Source organism: Microtus pennsylvanicus, chromosome 4 (genome assembly GCF_037038515.1).
Source record: "Microtus pennsylvanicus isolate mMicPen1 chromosome 4, mMicPen1.hap1, whole genome shotgun sequence".
Taxonomy (NCBI): Eukaryota; Metazoa; Chordata; class Mammalia; order Rodentia; family Cricetidae; genus Microtus; species Microtus pennsylvanicus.
In genome coordinates, this window is record NC_134582.1 from 78,496,716 (window position 1) to 78,515,480 (window position 18,765).

At 46.0% G+C, this 18,765-nt stretch overlaps 1 protein-coding gene across 13 annotated transcripts in view; it reads left to right on the forward strand.

Moving 5' to 3' along the window:
• Window positions 1-1,885: 1,885 nt before the first annotated feature.
• Fam193b (family with sequence similarity 193 member B) overlaps window positions 1,886-18,765 on the forward strand; it is a 34,861-nt gene continuing 17,981 nt past the window's right edge. For 2 of the 13 annotated variants that reach the window (XM_075969493.1, XM_075969494.1), the window contains exons 1-2: window positions 1,886-2,195; window positions 17,929-18,171. In XM_075969493.1, coding sequence (XP_075825608.1) covers window positions 1,986-2,195; window positions 17,929-18,171 — 453 coding nt within the window. In that variant the 5' untranslated portion in view covers window positions 1,886-1,985. Of the gene's footprint in view, window positions 3,256-8,898; window positions 8,960-12,421; window positions 12,728-17,928; window positions 18,172-18,765 lie in introns of all 13 variants that reach the window. The other 11 variants (XM_075969505.1, XM_075969506.1, XM_075969500.1 and 8 more) reach the window with 10 other exon arrangements.

Genomic DNA, 18,765 nt, shown 5'->3' on the forward strand with positions numbered 1-18,765 from the left:
AGGGGTTACTACGCTACAGATTTCAGGCATCCGCTCAGGTCTGGGAATGGCAAAGCATAGCTCCAGAGACTGCACTGTTCTAGACGGCAAAACCTGCCAGTCCGCTTCAACAGCAGCACGTGAAACTGGAATCTATCGGAAGAAATTTGTCAGAATGTTCTGTCAGTTCTGAGCTCTGAAGCACTGAACTACCTCAGGACTTCCTGTGTGACAAGGAAGTACTCTGCCCTTGAACTATGTCCCCTTCCCTAGGTTGTCTGAGACAGGGTTATACTAGCCGCTCCTGCTAGCCTGGAACTAGAAACCGAATTCTGACTCTGAACTCACCAACCTCTCCCTTGGTTCCTACTCCTGGTGGCTCTATCATTTTTTAAAGGTCACCTTATCCTGGCTACACTAAAGACGTAATGGTTATGACGGTAATCAACCGGAGTCTTCTAATTATCTGATAGCGACTCTGATGTCTGTCCGGGTAGCACCCAAGGGTAAGGAACACACTTGGAAGCAGAAGTGGGAGACCATCAATGTAAGTTGGAGGACAGTCTGGTGTACAAAATGAATTTCAGGTCAAGGCAGCTACTTAATGAGGCAGTGTTTCAAAGAGCCAGAAATAGGTCAGGAGAGATAGCTGGTGGATAAAAGCACTTGCCATCAATCCTGATGGTCCTAAGAGCCACAGTGTGGAGGGAAAGAACTGATGTCCTCTGACCTCCATATACATCCAAGGGGTGTTCACACACACACACACACACAAACACACACACGCACTTGAAACAATGAAATGAGATGAATAAAATATGATCATTTTTAAATTTTGATTTACTTCTTCATAGTTAAAGTTCCAGATTCACTCCTGGCTGATGCTATCAATATAAATTCCATATCTAACTACCAGGAAGTTTCAAAGTTCCACTGGTCAAAGCACAAAACAGACTTCACTTGAAACTTAAAAAAAAAAAAAGTTTGTTCCATGTGCCTGTATGTTTCTCCCCCACAAAAATGGGTGGAGATGAAATTTTAATAATTAAACGCTTAACTGTTAAATATTTCTAATTCTCTAAGTGTCCTTAAAGTCCTCTGCCGCAATACCACTATTTAAAAAAATATTGCCCGCCGGGCGGTGGTGGCTCATGCGTTTAATCCCAGCACTCGGGAGGCAGAGGCAGGTGGATCTCTGTGAGTTCGAGACCAGCCTGGTCTACAAGAGCTAGTTCCAGGCCAGGCTCCAAAACCACAGAGAAACCTTGTCTCTAAAAAAAAACCAAAAAAAAAAATATTGCCTTAGTACGTGCCCTAATCGTTCCATTTCTTGTCACACTGGTAGTGATTATATATTTAAGTGACCACCTTTCCCACCACATTCAAGAAGGTGCTGGGTCTGGGTACTCCCGAGCAAGAACGCAGGGACTTCCAGTGAATGACTCATTACAAGACGCACGTTTCCCTTGGTGTCCTTCACCTCAAACTGACCACGAGCCCCCTCGGCGGTGGCTGGATGATATCTAGCAACCTTGGGTCGTCATTTTGCAGCCTCCACGTTGCTCCCTTGCAAAATGAGAATAATTCGTACCTGCCTCCAAGGGCTGCAGGGAGGAGCCAGACGTTGAGTGGGAAAGTATCGCAGCAGACATTAGTTAATCCACTCAAAATGTAACGGTCCATTAAGCTACTGGGCCCGCTATCACAGTGCCACAAGTGTTTCTCCCGCAGGTCGTAGCCTAGGACGTGCGCCCAGGGCAGGATCTCGCCCCTGGGCTGGTCTCCGACGGAACGCCGGGTAGTGGCCTTATTAAAAATGGCGCAGGAGGCTTCAGTGGCGAGTGCGGCGGCGCGGACTCGGCGTGCCCTCTGACCTGCTGGCAGCGGGCGGGGAGGGGTGCCGGGTGCCGCCATATTGGCTGTTGTCCTGTGAGGGGAGCGGCGGCGGCGAAGGCGGCGGCGGCGCGAGGGGAGCCAGCGAGCGGCGGAGCGGCGCGGAAGGCGGCATGACGCGGAGGCGGAGCAGGCCGAGCGGCGGCGCGGGCCGGCGGGAGCGGGCGCGGGCCGCGGGGCTGCAGAAGCCCCAGGCGCCCGAGCCGCAGCCGCCGCCGAGCCTGGAAGCGGGAGCGGGTGCAGGGCCCCCGGAGGCGCCTGCCGAGCGGGATCGCGACAGCCCCAGGGAGGAGGACGAGCCCAAGCTGGCTTCAGGCCCTCAGGTAGGAACGAGCAAGAGGACTCCGACTGCTCGATTGCTTTCACCTCCCCGGAGCGGGAGCGGGGAGTGGGGCGGGATTGGGCATGGACACACTATCGGGCTGGGGCCAGATCCCAAGCCCGGAGCAGACGCTTTCAGTCCCCTTGCCGGGAATGGAGGCTGGACCCCTCTCCAGAATCAAAGCTCAGCCAACCCTCTTGTGACCCGTGTTCAGCCCCTACTCCGGAGCTAAACGTTCTGGCCATCCGGGCCCCTGGGACTGGCGTAGGTCCTGAGACCACAGCCCGATTGTCGCCCCCCACTTCCCTTCGGACCCATCCGATTCCCCTGGCCCCTAAGATATCATCTCAGGGCGCTGGAACCTCGGGGCTGCAGCCTGGGTGCGCCCCAACTCCCGCCCCCGCCCCCAGCAGCTTCGTTCCTCTCCCAGCACTGTCTGCAGCCACTACCCTCAACAGCTGTACCTCGGCATCTGCCTTCTGGGACCTCCCCCCTTTTCCCACCCAGCAGAACAGTTGGAGCAGACAGGCAGGCTGCCCCAAAGACTGTTAGAACAACTCCGCCAAGGAGGAAACCCTTGTTCTCCTCCCTACCTCCTGTCCCGTAGGGTGTCCCCCCACTGTCCGCCCCCGCCCCTCGACAGGCCCCTAGTTTGGTGAATCCTGTGAGAGTTAAGAGTACACCGGAGGATTCTCAAGCTTCCAGCTTGCCACCTGGAAGGTCACTTTCTTCTGAGCGAAAGAGAGAATAGGAGAGGCGGGGGTTGCATGGGCCACAGTTGCTCAGGGAGGGTTGTGGCACCCGGGGCTGGGTGGCTTGCCCTAAGCTTGCTCTGACAAAAGAGTTTTGAGTTGGTTTTTTGGCTGAGCCTGCCGAGGAAGGCAGGCCCCTGCAGGAGTCTTGGAGGGTCGGATGCAGCGCCCGGATGAGGATGAGGCGTGGCGGAAGATGCGTTTGGCTCTGCAGACACTGCATCGGGCAGCAGGGGACTCTGGGAGGCTGGTGCAGCCTGAAGGCATGGCTCTTGACAGCCTTCTAGTAGAATCTCTGGAATTGTGCATGTGAGTGGGGATGCCATTTGGGGTACCATTCCTGGAAAGCTTTCCCTGACCTCCCCAGTTACACCAAGTGCCCTCTGTGTCCACAGCCCTCTTTGCTCCCCTCTGGTGGCACCACTCCTTCTGGGATGAAACTTGTTGGTGTGTCTGTCCCACGCACTGAAATGTAAACACAAGGGCCTCGAGGATGCCATATTTGTGATCCTCGGTCCCTATCCCAGGCTTTGCCTTTACACAGTAGCACTCAGTAGATGACTAGAAGGAGAATCAGCCCAGTGTCTGTGCCTAGTGCAACCCAGTTTTGATGCTGGCCTCCTTTGTGTCTCGTATCACAGTGAGAAGATTTTTAATTAATGAAAATGCCACAGCTTCTTGAATGTCAGAGCCTCCCCATCATCCTGCCTTGTAGCCTAGTCAAATAAGACTAAGAAGGTAGACTCTGCCTCTGCTGGGTCTAGCTTTCAGCCAAAGGTCACTTCCCCTTCCAACCTATTGTGACCACCCCTACCAAAAGTGCTGTTAGCTAGAAGAGAGGGCTGTGAAGCTGTCTGTTGTCCTCTTTCGTTCCCAACAGATAGAGAATACTTCAGGCTACTGCCCCACAGAGAGACCAGGAAGTTGGGATAGTGTCTTAACATTCAGTTTTATTGAAATACAGCTTTCCCTAAAATTACAGCCTTTATTAATTCTTCGGATCCAGGTTTTTATAGATTCTTATCTACTCATTCCTTTATTCCTGCCAGGCTGTTGACCCGCCTTCCTTCTAACCTTCCCAGCTCTCCTGTTTCTCCTCAGCATCTAGCACTAATACGATGTGATAACCTCTAATACAGTTCTTTGTCTGCTTCCCTATGTAACTTGTAGAATGCAAGAGCCTTGTCAATCACTATCAGATCCCTGTTCCTAGTGATTAACAAACATTAGTAAACAAACTAGAGGTATGACTACAGTTACTGTGTTTTTCAGACGGAGAAACAGAAACCCACAGCAATTAAATATTTACATAAATGATTCCCACTTAGAGATAGAAGGCAAAAATCCAACAAAAAATTCAATCTTACAGTCTCAAGGGAACTGGAACATCAGCAGATTGCTTTGATTTTGCCCCACTTTTTCCTGGAGTAGAGATGAGATTCAAGAAACAGTCTTTTGTGCCCTGTTCAAAAGTATCTGGTGTCAGGGTAGGGGGTTGGTCATTGCTTCTTTGTTCACTGACATGACTTTCTTAAGGATCTTGGCTCCTGACCCCACTCAGCTCTGTCTGGATGTAGTGGATAAGGAGTGAAATTCAGTGTTAATATTACCTGCTGAACCAAATCCATGGGTGACAAATGAGACCACTTCCAGTCCATAGACTTATTCGAAGTCCCAAACTCATACACTGTTTTATTTTTGTTTGTAATCTTAATGTGAGCTGATATTCTGAAGCAAATGTGTGGCAAGGTGTGGTGATTTGTACCTGGAATTCTAGCACTTGGGAGGCCGAGATAGGAGGATAGCTTTGACTCAAAGCTAGCCTGAGCTACACAGGAAGTTGCAGGCCAGCCTAGGCTACATCTCCTGTGTCAGTAGCAATAAGGAAAAGATTTTTCATACTTGCACTTGTTCCTCTTCAAACCCTAGAGTCTTGGTGAGCTGAACCCACGTCTCTCCAAGCAGTCATCTGTAGTGTCTAAGTGACACATGCTTCCCTCAGATAGCCTGTGCTCCAGCCTCTAGGCTCTTCCCATGCCTCTTTATTCATTTTCGTAACCTGTACACTTTTAGATACAAGCCCTTAAGTTATTTGGGATCCCAAAAGTCCTTTCAGTTGTTCTAGCTCACTAAATCTGGCCTGTTCACCCAAATTCCCCGACCCTTTTACTTCAAGATAAAAAGCTTAAACAGGTGCTGCCTTACCAGCAAAGCATGGTAGTAAGGTAGAGGCGGGTCACCTCTGAAAACCTAGAAGCAGTCCAAGGTGGCAGTGAGAGTTAGTTTACTGACTTGAGTTCAACCCCGCTTTTGCCCCTGCTTTGTGTCTTAGAGCTGGTTTCTTCCCTGTTTGAGCCTCATCAACAACAGAATGTGAAGCAGCCTCTTGTGCAGTCTCTTCTGGGTGACAGGAGCTGCACCGAGTAGCCAAAGCCAGCTTTAGCATTCCTTCTACCTGCTGATTGTAGTCTCACGCCATTCATCTGGTAGCCTGTTTGTGTGTTAGCACCCAGGAGGCTTGCTCAGGAGATGGGATGGGTGGTAGTGAGCTCATTCTATCTATCCTCTCCCCCTTGGCTCTCTGCAGCACCCTGGGACAGTCAGTTTAGTGGAAAGGGCCTCCAGAGACCTGGTTCTTCCACTGCTCAGAGTAAATCTCTTCCCTTGAGAAACTGGCCGGGTGATCAGTCAGTATCTTTATTGAAACCATTTCTTTGTGTTTAATTCACTCAGCAATCTTCAAAATGATCTCTGTAACCAGGGCCTTTGTTTGAGGCTCACAGAAGGCCAAGGTAGTTCCTATCCTCAGAACCTTCCCCTGGTGGCTCAGGTCTATACCACGTCCATGGCCAGTGGGGGGAAGTGATATGAGGGCTAACCCTGCTATCTAGGTCTTTGTAAGCCAGAAAAGACTCTCAGTGCAAAAATGTCAATGACCTTTGAAGATAAAGGCTTGCACATTCAGTTTTTTAAAAAAGTAATTTCCTTAAACTGTCTCAGAGTCATTAGTTTAGTGTCTGCTAATAGATGGATGATTAAGGTCATAACACATTCACTTCTTGTTTCTAAAGTTCTTTAGAGCAGGGACCATTTTAATTAAATCATGTTAGGGTATGTGTTATATCAGTGTGATCTTTATTGCTCAAAATGTGATTGTTACAACCTTACCATGCCATTTAGTCTGCCAACACTGAGTGACCCCACAGTGCCAGACTCTGGACTAATTGCAAAATCAGAAGTGAGTGAAACCTGGTTCCTGTCTTCAAGGAGCTTATATTGTATAGTAACTGCTGTGGTACCAGAGAAGACGCCAGGTCAGCTGCCTTTGAATAAAGGCTCAAGTCCTACATCCCCTTAAGTGGCCTTTGGAAGCATTTCAGCCCTCGTGGTTTGTTTATCCCTTCATAAAAATGACAATAGCCGGGCGCTGGTGGCGCGCGCCTTTAATCCCAGCACTCGGAAGGCAGAGGCAGGCGGATGTCTGTGAGTTCGAGACCAGCCTGGTCTACAGAGCTAGTTCCAGGACAGGCTCCAAAACCACAGAGAAACCCTGTCTTGAAAAACCAAATAAATAAATAAATAAAAATGACAGTAAATCCAGGTTTCCTGGGTTAATGTTAGGAACCAACAATTCCTATCTGTCAAGCACTTAGCACAATTGTAGCTATAATTGTAGGTGCTTGCTATCTGGGATCCCAAAACATGGTAACCCAGGGAAAGCTGAAGCAGAGGAGCTCTTCAGAGCCTGTCTTCATGGTCGAATATTTCCAGAAAGTAAGGTGGGGAAACGAGGTTGCGTCTACAACAGTGGTTCTCAACCTTCCTAAATACTGCAGCCCTTTAATACAGGTCCTCATGTTGAAGTGACTCCCAACCATAAAAATATTTTTGTTGCTATTTTATAACTAATTTTGCTAGTTACGAATCATAATGTAAATATCTGCTATGCAGGATATCTGATATTCACACCCTATGAAAGGGGTTCTCCCCAAAGGAGTCACACACAATCCATGGGTTGAGAATCACATTTGAAGAGCAGGAAGAGTCAGGCTGATGCTCCACTCAAGTGGTTTGGGCATCGAGGAGTCAATGAAGTGTGTTAAGCAGGAGGGCAGACTTGATGTGGTAAACCCTCTGTGATACTGCGTGACAAAGTGATTCTCTCTCTAGTCCATGTCTCCCTCAGGCTAGCCCTAACTAATGTCCAGATCCTGTGTTCTTTGTTCATCTCCAGCTAGGGCTGGAGCCCACCCAGGATCCATTTTTGGATTATTCTAGGAAATGCTGAGTATGGCTGGATCTGGGAGCTGCTAACTTGAGGAAGCCTAGCATTGTGGGTTTTTTTGTTTTATTTTTTAAAGGGCTGGAGGCTTGAGGATATAGCTCAATAGTAGAAAACTTGCCTAAGTTTAAGGCCTTGGGTTTGGTCCTTAACATCACTTAAAAAAACTAAAACCAGGGACTGGAGACTTGGCTTGGGGGTTAAAAACAAACACTGCTCTTCCGGAGAACCTGGATTCAATTCTCAGCATTCACATGGTGGCTCACAACCATCTGTAACACCAGTTCCAGGGATCCAGCACTTTCTTTTGGCTTCCATGGGCACCGAACACACATCTAGGCAAAACATATGTTGCAAGGAGAGCGGGGGTCCCTTTGTTTGTCCCGGCTGCCCGTCTAGCTCTGTCGGTAGAGCATGAGACTCTTAACCTCAGGGTCGTGGGTTCGAGCCCCACGTTGGGCACCAGGTGTGCTGGGAGTTATGGCGGTCAGACGCTTAAAAGAAATCCCACACTAGCTCAGAAATAAGAAATAGGCATTTATTAAGGGGTAAACTCACAAATCAGAATTCTCCGCTTGACCGGTTGAATCGTGCGACCCAAAGGAGCAGCCGACCGGCACGGCACGGAGCAAGGGGAATGAGTGAGAAGGGGTGTGAGAAGTGGTTCATGTGCTCGGCTTCCCTGTGAATAGTAAGAGAGGCCATGCCCCAGTAGGCGGGCTAATACAAGCTATAATGTTTCCTGCAATATTCATATGCTCATATACACACAGAAAGAAACTGCCTTCCTCCAATTCTTCAGTTGTTGACTTATTAATAATATTCAGCTACTAGTTCCCTATTGTATATTAGCCTACTATGTGCCTCTGCTGAATAATTGGAATACAATGATTCTTGAAACACTTTGTCTGTCCTTGGAAATCCCGTGGTGTTGTAGAGATGACAGGTATGTGAGCTACAGCCATGCATGGTGGTTCATGCCTGTAATCCCAGCACTTGAGGCAGAGGCAGGTGGATTTCTGTGAGTTTGAGGCCAGCCAGGGCTACATAATAAGACCCCGTTTTTTGTTTTGTTTGTTTGTTTAAGATAAGAGATCACCTCTGTTTTAAAGAAATATGAAAGAGCATAGGGCAGTCCAGAACAGAGCCCCGTTCATTCTGACCATGTACTTGGAGGCTTTGAGGGAAAAAGAGGCGGTGCATTGTGTAACTGGGGAGGGGAGTATTTAATGGTCCTTCACAGGCAGGTAAGAACTAAGGAAAGGCAAGCTTGTGTACTAGGAAGGGTTGAAGTTGTCACTTCTATATCATTCTTATCGTTTACAGTAGGTGCTGTTAGCTGAGTAGCAAGAGGGACATGCTGCAGTTTCATAAGCCGTCTATCTCCCTTTCCTCCAGCCAAAGCTCTTGGCTCCCTTTTTGATCACCCTCCTTAGAATGAAAGTAGGTATTTCTATTCTGAAAAGGGGTGTGGGGAAACTAAGGCAGGAAAAAGGGCCAGAGGAACTGCAAACACTAAAGGTCTTTATTAGGAAATGAGGGCCATGTTGTATAACATGGGGGTTCAAAATGCCTTGAAGGTAACTGTTTAGTCCTCTGTCCTGTGCTTCAAGTAATCCATTTGGTTTGGGCAAGTCTCACTTAGTAAGTTTCCCTGTCATTTCTTCCAGGGCAGAAGAGGAAAGAAACTAACGGGTATTGAGCACCTACTGTGTGCCAGACCCAGGCCAGGTACTTTACATAATTTATTTCCTTCTGTCCTCACAACTCTGTGAAGTGTGGTGTTATTCCCATTTCATAAATCGAGAAACCTGAGACTCAGAGAATTTGAATTGTGCTCCGAAATACTGAAAATGGCGAAACAGCGATTTGAACTTAGAACCATGTCTCCAATGTTCATGCTCTTCCCTGTGAGAGACCTGTCCTGGAGTTAGGGGTAGTAAAGCAGCATTGACCCAAGGATTCAGTTGGGCCTTCTCTTGGCTACTTGTTTTGAAGCAGCTCTAGTGGATTGGATAGGCTTCTAGGGTTGTTAGGGTCGCTAGGGTCGCAGACGCAGCCCCACTGCTGTCCTTACTCAGCTTGTACAACCAAGAAAGGTTTTCTACCAGTTGACCGCACAGCATGAAGCTGTTTTCTGTCTCCTGGAAGGGCCACACCTGAGTAAGAATTGCAGTAAAAGTTCCAGACCACTGAGGTGGGGGTTGCTCAGCCTCCAGAGCATGAACTGCAGCTCTGATTTCTAGAATTCTGAGTCTTAGCTCTGGCTGCCATCTTATCAGAGCCATGCCTTCAGTATAACATTTCAGCAAAGGAACTAGGGTTGCCGTTTTAAATTCCATTCTAGATCTTAAGTAGTTGAGACATTGAGCTGAAAGGGCATTAAAATTCCATTTATTTAATACCTGCTATGTAACAGGCAGCAAGTCATATGTGGTTTCTGAACATATGTAAATGGTCAATAGCAGTCCGTACCGCAGGAATATGGCACATTGTGACAGGTACCATCCTAGAATTCCCTTAACTTAGCTTAGTACACAGTTCCCTTGACCTTTGACTTGGGTCTTACAGGATGCTAGGAATTTACCAAGGGCTTTTCCAGTGTGTAGCATAGTGGTTGACATAAAATTTCAGCTGCTATTGTCATCTACTTTGCCTTGGTGTCAGGGAAGCTCTTAGAGTTTGGTATCTTGAGAGGAGAGTACTCTCATGGGCTATTTCAGAATAGAATTTGGAAGCTGTTGCAGGGCAGCTGGATAGATACAGCTGTATCTTGGGAAATCTGGTGCAAACATATATGAACTCTTGGGACTGGGAGGAACTCTTAGGAGAGTGAGACTAGGCTAATGTTGAAAATCAGTCTAGTTTCATAACAGATTATGGCACCCGCTGGTCTGTTGATCAGGGTTATTTTCTGACACTTGCCAAACTGTGGACAGAAAGGCCAACGTGAAAAACTGAGTCATGCCCCAAAAGCTGTCCGGATACACCACAAGCCATATAATTGTTGACAAGGATTATTGCCTAGTACATAGTAGGTCCTGGGTTTGATCTCCAGTACTGGAAAAAATAATAATAATTTAAGTTACCACATTAACATGAATTGCAGTTTTTATTAAAAATAATGATTTGGGGGCACAGTGAGATGGCCCAGCAAGTAAAGGCATTTACTGCTAAGCCTGAGGACTTGAGCTCAATCCCTGGGACCTACATGGTGGAAGGAGAGGAGGAGACGTGGAAGTTATCCTCTGATGTCCACAGACATGGTACGGTGTATGTGCCCCTGTGCATGTATACTCATATATACAATAATAAGTGTGCTATTTTTAAAAATAATATATATTTAGTTTTTCAAGACAGGGTTTCTCTGTAGCTTTGGAGCCTGTCCTGGCACTAGCTCTTGTAGACCAGGCTGGCCTAGAACTCACAGAGATCTGCCTGCCTTTGCCTCCCGAGTGCTGGGATTAAAGGCATGAGCCACCACCGCCCGTTATATATTTATTTTTATACATTGAATAGAAAATGTTCCTGTTCTAATTTTTGCAAACTTTATTTTAATAAAGTAAACTTGAGGAAGGAGGCTTGCTCTGTAAGTGTGAGAATCAGAATTTGAATCCTCAGCACTTGAATGAAAAGCTACTATAGTCATATGTACTTGTAACCCCAACCAGAGCTGGAGGCGGCAATATGTGAAGACAAGAGGATTGCCGAAGCTTCCTGGCCCACCAGCCAGTTTAGCCAAAAATGACTAGCTTCAGGTTCAGTAAGAGAACCAAGTTCAAGGATATAGGCAGAGAGTGGTAGTGGGTAGTGGTTACACACATCCACACTCTCCCCCCCTACCACATACAGAGAATAAAGCTGGATTCTCAGGTTGGAGATGTAGTTCAGATGGGAGAGTGCTTGCTTAGCCTGCACAAAGCCGTGAGTTGGTTTTTGTATTCCTTTTACAGTAAAAATTTTATTGTCTGGGGCTGGAGAGATGGCTCAGAGGTTAAGAGCACTGACTGTTCTTCCAGAGGTCCTGAGTTCAATTCCCAGCAACTACATGCTGGCTCACACCTGTCTGTAATGAGATCTGGTGTTCTCTTCTGGCAGGCATGCATGCAGAACACTGTATACATAATAAATAAATCTTTAAAAAAAAAATCCATGGGGGCTAGAGAGATGGCTCAGCGGTTAAGAGCATTGCCTGCTCTTCCAAAGGTTCTGAGTTCAATTCCCAGCAACCACATGGTGGCTCACAACCATCTGTAATGAGATCTGGTGCCCTCTTCTGGCCTGCAGACATACACACAGACAGAATATTGTATATATAATAAATAAATAAATATTTTTTTAAAAATCCATGGTTATACATAACTTTAATTGAAGAGGAAGGTGAATCTTTGATTTTGAGGACAGCCTGGTCTACATAGTGAGTCCCAGACCAGCCAAAGCTGCATGGTAAAACCCTGTCTCCAAACAAAAGTAAAAAAATAATATGAGCTGGGTGATGATGGTGTATACCTTTAGTTCCAGCACTCAGAAGCAGAGGCAGATGGATCTCTGTGAGTTCTAGGTCAGCCTGGTCTACAGAGTGAGTTCCAGGACAGCCAGGGTTGTTACACAGAGAAACCTTACCTTGTCTCAGAAAAAAAAAAAAAGAATAAAATATTATCTGTTGTGCATCTACATTTCAGATAGATCCTTTCCAGTAATAATTCAGTGAAATCATGCCTTAGTCATTTGGAAAGTGAATTTCATTTATCATGCCAAAAGAGTAACATTTATTAATGACACACTGATTTCCTCAGACAAGTATTGAAACACTCTAAAACTCATGGTAAGTGATACAAGTTTTCCAGAATTCCAAGTTGTTTTGTTTCTTGTTCTTGAGATAGATTCTCACTCTGTAGCCCAGGCTGGCCACAAATTCATGGTGATCCTCCTGCCTTACCTTTCTGAAGTGCTGGAACTAGATGTATGAGCCACCATGCCTAACTTTCAAACTTGAATTTTTGCTTGAAAGCTTGAATTTTTATTTTTGGCCACAAATACTTGACTGTATTTCTTGAAGTAATAGACTTGTTTTTTTTATATATTTTTTTTTGAGAACAATATTTGCTAATACTCATGTCTGAATAACAAGGACATTCTTTCAAGTTAAAACTGAAGAAAAACAACAACTTTCCCTTTGATCTGCTTATCCAGGAAATGCTGTTTGCCTTAGCTTACTGCTTCTTGAACGAAGCTGGTAAGGGAGCAGAGACACTGGTTCCAGTGGTTCCACATCCCAGCTTCCTCTGCTGTGCTCTGGGGATGTGCGCACTATAGCAGGATTCCCTGTGAGCAGCCCCACTCTACGGAGACTCTGGCTTCACTTGAAGAGTGAGACCATTACCCTGAAGTCTTTTGACAAGACATAAAACCAACAGAACCACTAGAATTTTTCCTTCTTCATGTTTTGCTTAAGACTAAACAAACCTATACCCCAGAGACTCTGAAATTTAATCTAAGGTGAGTGGGAACAATTAGTTTCTGCTCAGGGATTCTGGGTCTAAGCCTTAGTTCCATGAGCCTTTGTGAAGAAAAAAATGCTGAGTGTTTTCATCCACTTGATGACCATGTTTTGTTCAGGGATAACAATTGAAGCTTTAAGAACAGCAAGTTGAAAGCCTAGGTTCACTGATTCAAGGCATAAGGGGCCATGTTTGCCAAAATTTAAAAAAATAACAGGAGATTGCAGTCAGAAGAATCCCTAACCAAAAGCTTTTCTCAGCCATAGCATTGATTAGAAGGACCTGTAGCATTTCTAGGTCTTGGGATTCTTAAAGCAGAGTTGTGGGGCCAGCAAGAGGGCTTAGCGGAAAAGATTTGTGGATTCCTGGACCCACATAGTAGAAAGAGAGTCTGACCCTGAAAGTTGGTCTCCAGCCTTCAGCCATGTGCATGCGCGCGCACACACACACACACACACACACACACACACACACACACACACACACTGAATGTAATTTAAAATTTAAAGTTGGAAAGATGGCATGGTGGTTAAGAGTGTGTACTGTTCTTGCAGAGGACCTGTGTTTGATTTCCAGCTCCCACATTAGGGTGACTCACAACTGCCTATAATTATCTCCAGTACCTCTGGCTTCTAAAAGCACTTGTAAACATACATATAATTAAAGATAATAAAATAAATATTTAAAAAATAAATAAAAATTAAAGCAGAGATGAAAATATCAGAGACAGTCAGGTATGGTGGCTCACACCTGTAGTTGTAGCACTCAGGAAGCTGAGACAAGAAGATTGTGAATTCCATGGCAGCCTGGACTATATAATGAGACACCCACCTTGGGTTTTTCTAGACAAGAATTTCTCTGTGTAGCCCTGGCTGTCTTGAAACTTGCTTTGTAGACCATCCAGGCCTCAAATTCAGAGATCTAGCTACCTTGGCCTCCCAAGTGCTGGGATTAAAGGTGTGTGCCACCACACCTGGCTGAGATCTTTTCTTGAAACAAGAAAAGAAACATAAAATCTCCTCACCCCATAGCACATTGGGGCTTTGGGGGCAGCCACTCCAAATTGCATGGTCCTGAAAAGTATACTAAACTTAAGAGAGCACCGTGGATAGCCAGTCCCTAGTGTAGACTCGTTAGGAACAAAACATCCAAAGAGCCTAGTTTATAAATTAAGTACTTACTGTCTTGATCCCTTTAGCTGAATGTTTTTTTCTATTGTCACTTAGCCCTCTGGGCAACTCTGGGCAATGCAGATGGTGTCCCTGCTTCAGTTAAAGCTTAATTAGCTTTCCATGTTCGCTTCTTCCTTTACTAGGAAAGACAGCCTGCCCTATAGAGTGACTTTCATTAATGGCTAGTTCATTTATTTTGTGGCTTAATTTAGCACTACAAGGAGTCTTACTGTTTCCTTTGCTGGGAGCACACTGTAATCATTGAAGACTGCAGGCTCCCATTTTTTTTCCCTGTTTGAAATTGGAACCACACAGGTAGAAGGGGTGGAATAGAGAGGTGAGGACCTACCTGCTCTATAGCAAGCAGTTCTCAGGGATGGTCTCACCAAGGCAAGCTATGATGCCATGAGGATACTTCACAGATCTGCCGTACTCTGCTGCGCTGTCTGCACCCAAAATGAAGCTGGGCATGGTGGCACAAGCTTTTAATCCCAGCACTTGGGAAGGCAGGAGGATCTGTGAGTTTGAGGGCAGCCTGGTCTGCATAGTGAGCTACATAGAGAGACCCTGTCTCCAAATGGGAAAAAAAAAAAGACAGGAAAATAAATGAAATAAATAGCACAGTGTCCTGGATGGACATAGGGCAGAGAGGTGGTTATAAGAGAACTCTCTTAGATTGTCTAGAGTGTGTGGATTTGTGTGGGGCCTTTAAGGAAAATGGGTATAAAAGGCTCTTAAGTAGAAGACTCTTTAGCAAAGGGAGAGGTAGGTAAGTGCAGAGTATTTCGGGGACTTAAGCATTTGATATTGTGGAGTTAAAAGCAGAAGTTAAGATGTTTAACAGACACCAGGCATAGAAGTTTATGACTAATCCTAGCACTTAGACAACTGAAGCAGGATTGTTACAAGGGCAGCCTTGACTACAGTGTCATATCTGTCAGTCCCCAACCCTCCTCCCACACACAAAAGCAATACCAAACAAGTCATCTTGCATTCATTGTATATGACAAGTTCTTATTCGTGTAAAATTCAGTGACTACATACTGTTTCCACATAGGAAATATTCCTAACAGTCCCTGTCATGGAGCTCGTGCTACCTGTTTAGCACTGGTGGCGGCTCTTTATCACATTCCGTTCTCAAAACTGACCCTGTAAGTTAGGACTTAATCCCAAGTTAGATGAGCAGAGGAGTAGGTAGGACCGGCCAGTATCATCCAGCTTTAAGTGATGGAGTGATGGTAGCTCAGGATGACTAGCAAAGCCAGTGTCCCCTGCACCACAGCACACCCACAGTTACTCTGGCAACAGTCACATTTGTCACATGCTCAGATTAAAGAATTCCATGTTTGGTTTTGAAAGAATATAGAAAACATTTTTTAAAAATGTATGTGTATGAATGTTTTACCTGCATGTATGACTGTGCACCATGTGCATGCCTGGTGAGAGCAGAGGCCAGAAGAGGACATTGGGCACCCTGGAAATGGAATTAAGAGATGATTGTGAGCGTCCATGTTGGTGCTGGGAATCAATCCCAAGTGCCCCGGAAGAGCAGCCAGTGCTCTTAGCCGTTGCCATCTGTCCAGCCCTGAGAGATCTCTGAGAAGGCAGTCTTTGTACTGTGGGGTATTCATTATGCAATTCAATTATTGTTCAAAACCATTGATTAGCCAGCATGATAACACATGCGTTCAGTCTCAGCATTTGGAAAGAAGAGGCATGTGGATCTCTGAGTTCAAGACCAGTCTGACCTACATAGTGACTTCCAGACCATGCTTGGGCTACATAGACCCTATCTCCAAAAAAGAAAAAGAAAAAGCCTCACAAAAACCCAACATTTTTAAAAACCCTGTATGTTCTACTTTATAGACTGTAAAAAGATTTAAATACATAGGACCTGGTTTTGATCTCTAGCACTGAGAGAGAAAAGATTTATTTAAAGAAGATTTTCATTCTTTTCAAAGTATTTTTCATGGCCAGACATGCTGGCTCATGCCCATAATCCCAGCACTTAGGAATAGATGCAGGAAGATGAAGACTTCAAAATCACCCTTTGATACATGATGAGTTCAAAACCAGCCTGAGCTTCATGAGACCCTGTCTCTCAAACTAAAACAAAGAAGAAAACCCAGCAACAACAACCCATGTAATGATTTTAGGATGCTCATGGCCAGGTGAGACAAGAGCTGTTGTGAAGCTCCCCCATCCTGCTGCTGCCTGTGACACTCTTGCTGTTCACTGGAAACAAAGTCCCGCTTCTACCTGCACTGACTACAACTCACCTGACAGCTTTGAGAAATGTCCCAGGTACTGTTCTCAGAAAGTGCCCCTTTGGGGCCTGTGAGACGGCTTAACAACTACAGGAGCCTACTGCCAAGCTTGACAGCCTGAGTTCAACCCCCAGGATTCACATGGTGGAAGGAGAGCAACTTCAGCAACTTGTTCTCTGAACTCTACACAGGTGCCCAAATGTGCACACACATACACACCACATATAAATATTTGCATTAAAAGTCCTCCTTTGCCTTAATTTCTCAAATCATTTCATTTTCCTCCATCATCTTTCCATGCTTGTGGGATGGCAGATGAGTTAACATTAAGCAGCTGCCTTGTACACCAAGACAGCCTCTTGGCAAAGTGTTTCTGCTTTGTCTTTTATAGATTCTACTGTAAAATGTCTTCTCTGGCACTCTTTTCCATATCCCTTGCACTTTCCTAGTGTTTCATTATGCTCCTGGTGTCACTTCTGGTTCCTTTCTTTTTTGAGAAACCAGGGACTCAGGTTAGTGTGATGGCAGCATGGCAGACTTAAGGATCTTCTGATGCCAACTCCTTGTGATGTCACATGAAACAGCAGTGGCACCCCTTACAAATGCATTACCTAGTGGAGGGTAAATCTGAAAGTTATGCAGAGTTGTGGAGCAAACCACCATGCAACCTAGTGGCTTAAAACAGTACCATTTACTATCCTGAGTCTACTGCTTGGTGGGTATTGCTGCTGCTCTTAGCAGACCTGTTTGCAGCTGGGCTCACTCACAGATCTCATCAGCTGACTTTTTCCAAGTCCTTCCTATGGGACAGGAGTCTGGCCATTCCCTCATGGTATGGCAGAGGCACAAACAAGATCATGGCAGGCCTTCCATGCAAAGATACAAGTACATAGTCTATTCAGATTGGTGCTGTCAGCATAGCTGCAGGAAGTGACGGGGCCATGTGCAGTATCAGTGGAAGGAGACTAGAGTTGGAAAATAGAGGAAAACCATTAATTGGGGCTATAAATATAGTTAGGTTCCCAGTTAGGACCCCAATATGAAAAGAAACTTTCAAACTTAGATGACTGAATCACATTTGTGTAGGGGAAGAAATAGAATGATCTGAGCTATGGCCTGTAGCATTCTACATAGCTCTGCAAGGTGGGTAGGAAGCAGAGCTCAGAGAAGTTAAATAACTTGCTCAAGGTCATCGGCTAATCCAGGGTGAGGCTGAGATGAGATTGTCTGTCTGGCCTGGAGTCTCGGTTCTTCTCAGCACCCTTACTAAGAAGAGAAGAGCACCAGGGTCTGTCTTCCTGCTCGTTTACTATGTCTACAAGCCCATCTCTAAAATCCCACTGCAGTCCAGAAACCACGTCTGTTGTCCTTCCCGGTGAGGACTAGTCTATAGCCTGCATAGACCTATGGCTCTTCCTAGGTAATTCAGAGAAGGAGAAGCCACTTCTCTTTATTCTTTGATATTGAGGACATCTGAGCATGAGTTTTGGAGTCAGATTTACTGGGATTCAACCATGCACCAGCTCTGTAACCTTGGGCAACTCATTTAACTTCTTGAAATCTGTTTCTTCATCTTAAAAAAATGGGAATAAGAACACCTTGTTTGCAGAGCTGTTACAAGGACTAAAGCTAAATTATGTTTATAAAGTGCCTATCCCAGTGCCTGGCACGTAATAAATGGTGTTATGAATACTGTTAGCATCATTTCTAAGGACAGCCTTTCCCCCTCCTGGGAACCCCTGTGTCTGTGTGTTGGACAGGTTCCCCCCACCTCCAGTCAGTCTGTGCAGACTTGTTGCCTGCTGTGTCACCGCGAGCGCAAAGGCTGGGAAGAAGGCCCTTCACAAAATGGACTGGTGTTGCAGGGTGAGAAGCTGCCCCCTGACTTCATGCCAAAGCTCGTGAAGAACCTCCTAGGCGAGATGCCTCTATGGGTCTGCCAGAGTTGCCGAAAAAGCATGGAGGAGGATGAAAGGCAGACAGGTCGAGAACATGCAGTGGCGGTAGGTAACAGCTGACAGGTGACCCCTGAATGCAGGGCTGCTTCCTTTCAGGAAGTCAGGCTGTTTCCCCTGACCTCAGGAAGCTCTGACCAAGCTGCTGTGAGAAACCATCCGGCTGCACTTAGCATTTGCAAGTTGGTTTAGACCTGAGGGAAGAAGACTTGGGCCTGTTAGGTAGATCTTGATCCTGTGCTGTCACCTGATGCTGATACCGTCAGCCCTGAGGCTGTTTGGAAGGCCACCACTATGACAAAGATGTGCCTCAGTCCGAAGCCATCAGTAATAGGTAGGAGCTGTGGAAGACTGGCATTTGTGAGCCATGTCAGCCAGACTTCTTGCTTTCCTTCCCTGTAGACTTTCATTTACTCTGAATCAATTCATTTTCAAGGCTCCTTGCTTGTGGCTGGAAATGTAGCTCAGTGGTAGAATGTTTGTCTTGTGTATGCAAAGCTCTGGACTCACTCCTTAGTGCTGGGAATAAAAAAGAAAGGAGGGTCAGGAGGATGTCGATGGAGCAGGGCCAGGGAGATGTCAGTGCTAATGCATCAAACACCTGCCACACAAGCTTGAGGACCTGAGTGTGAGTCCTCAGAA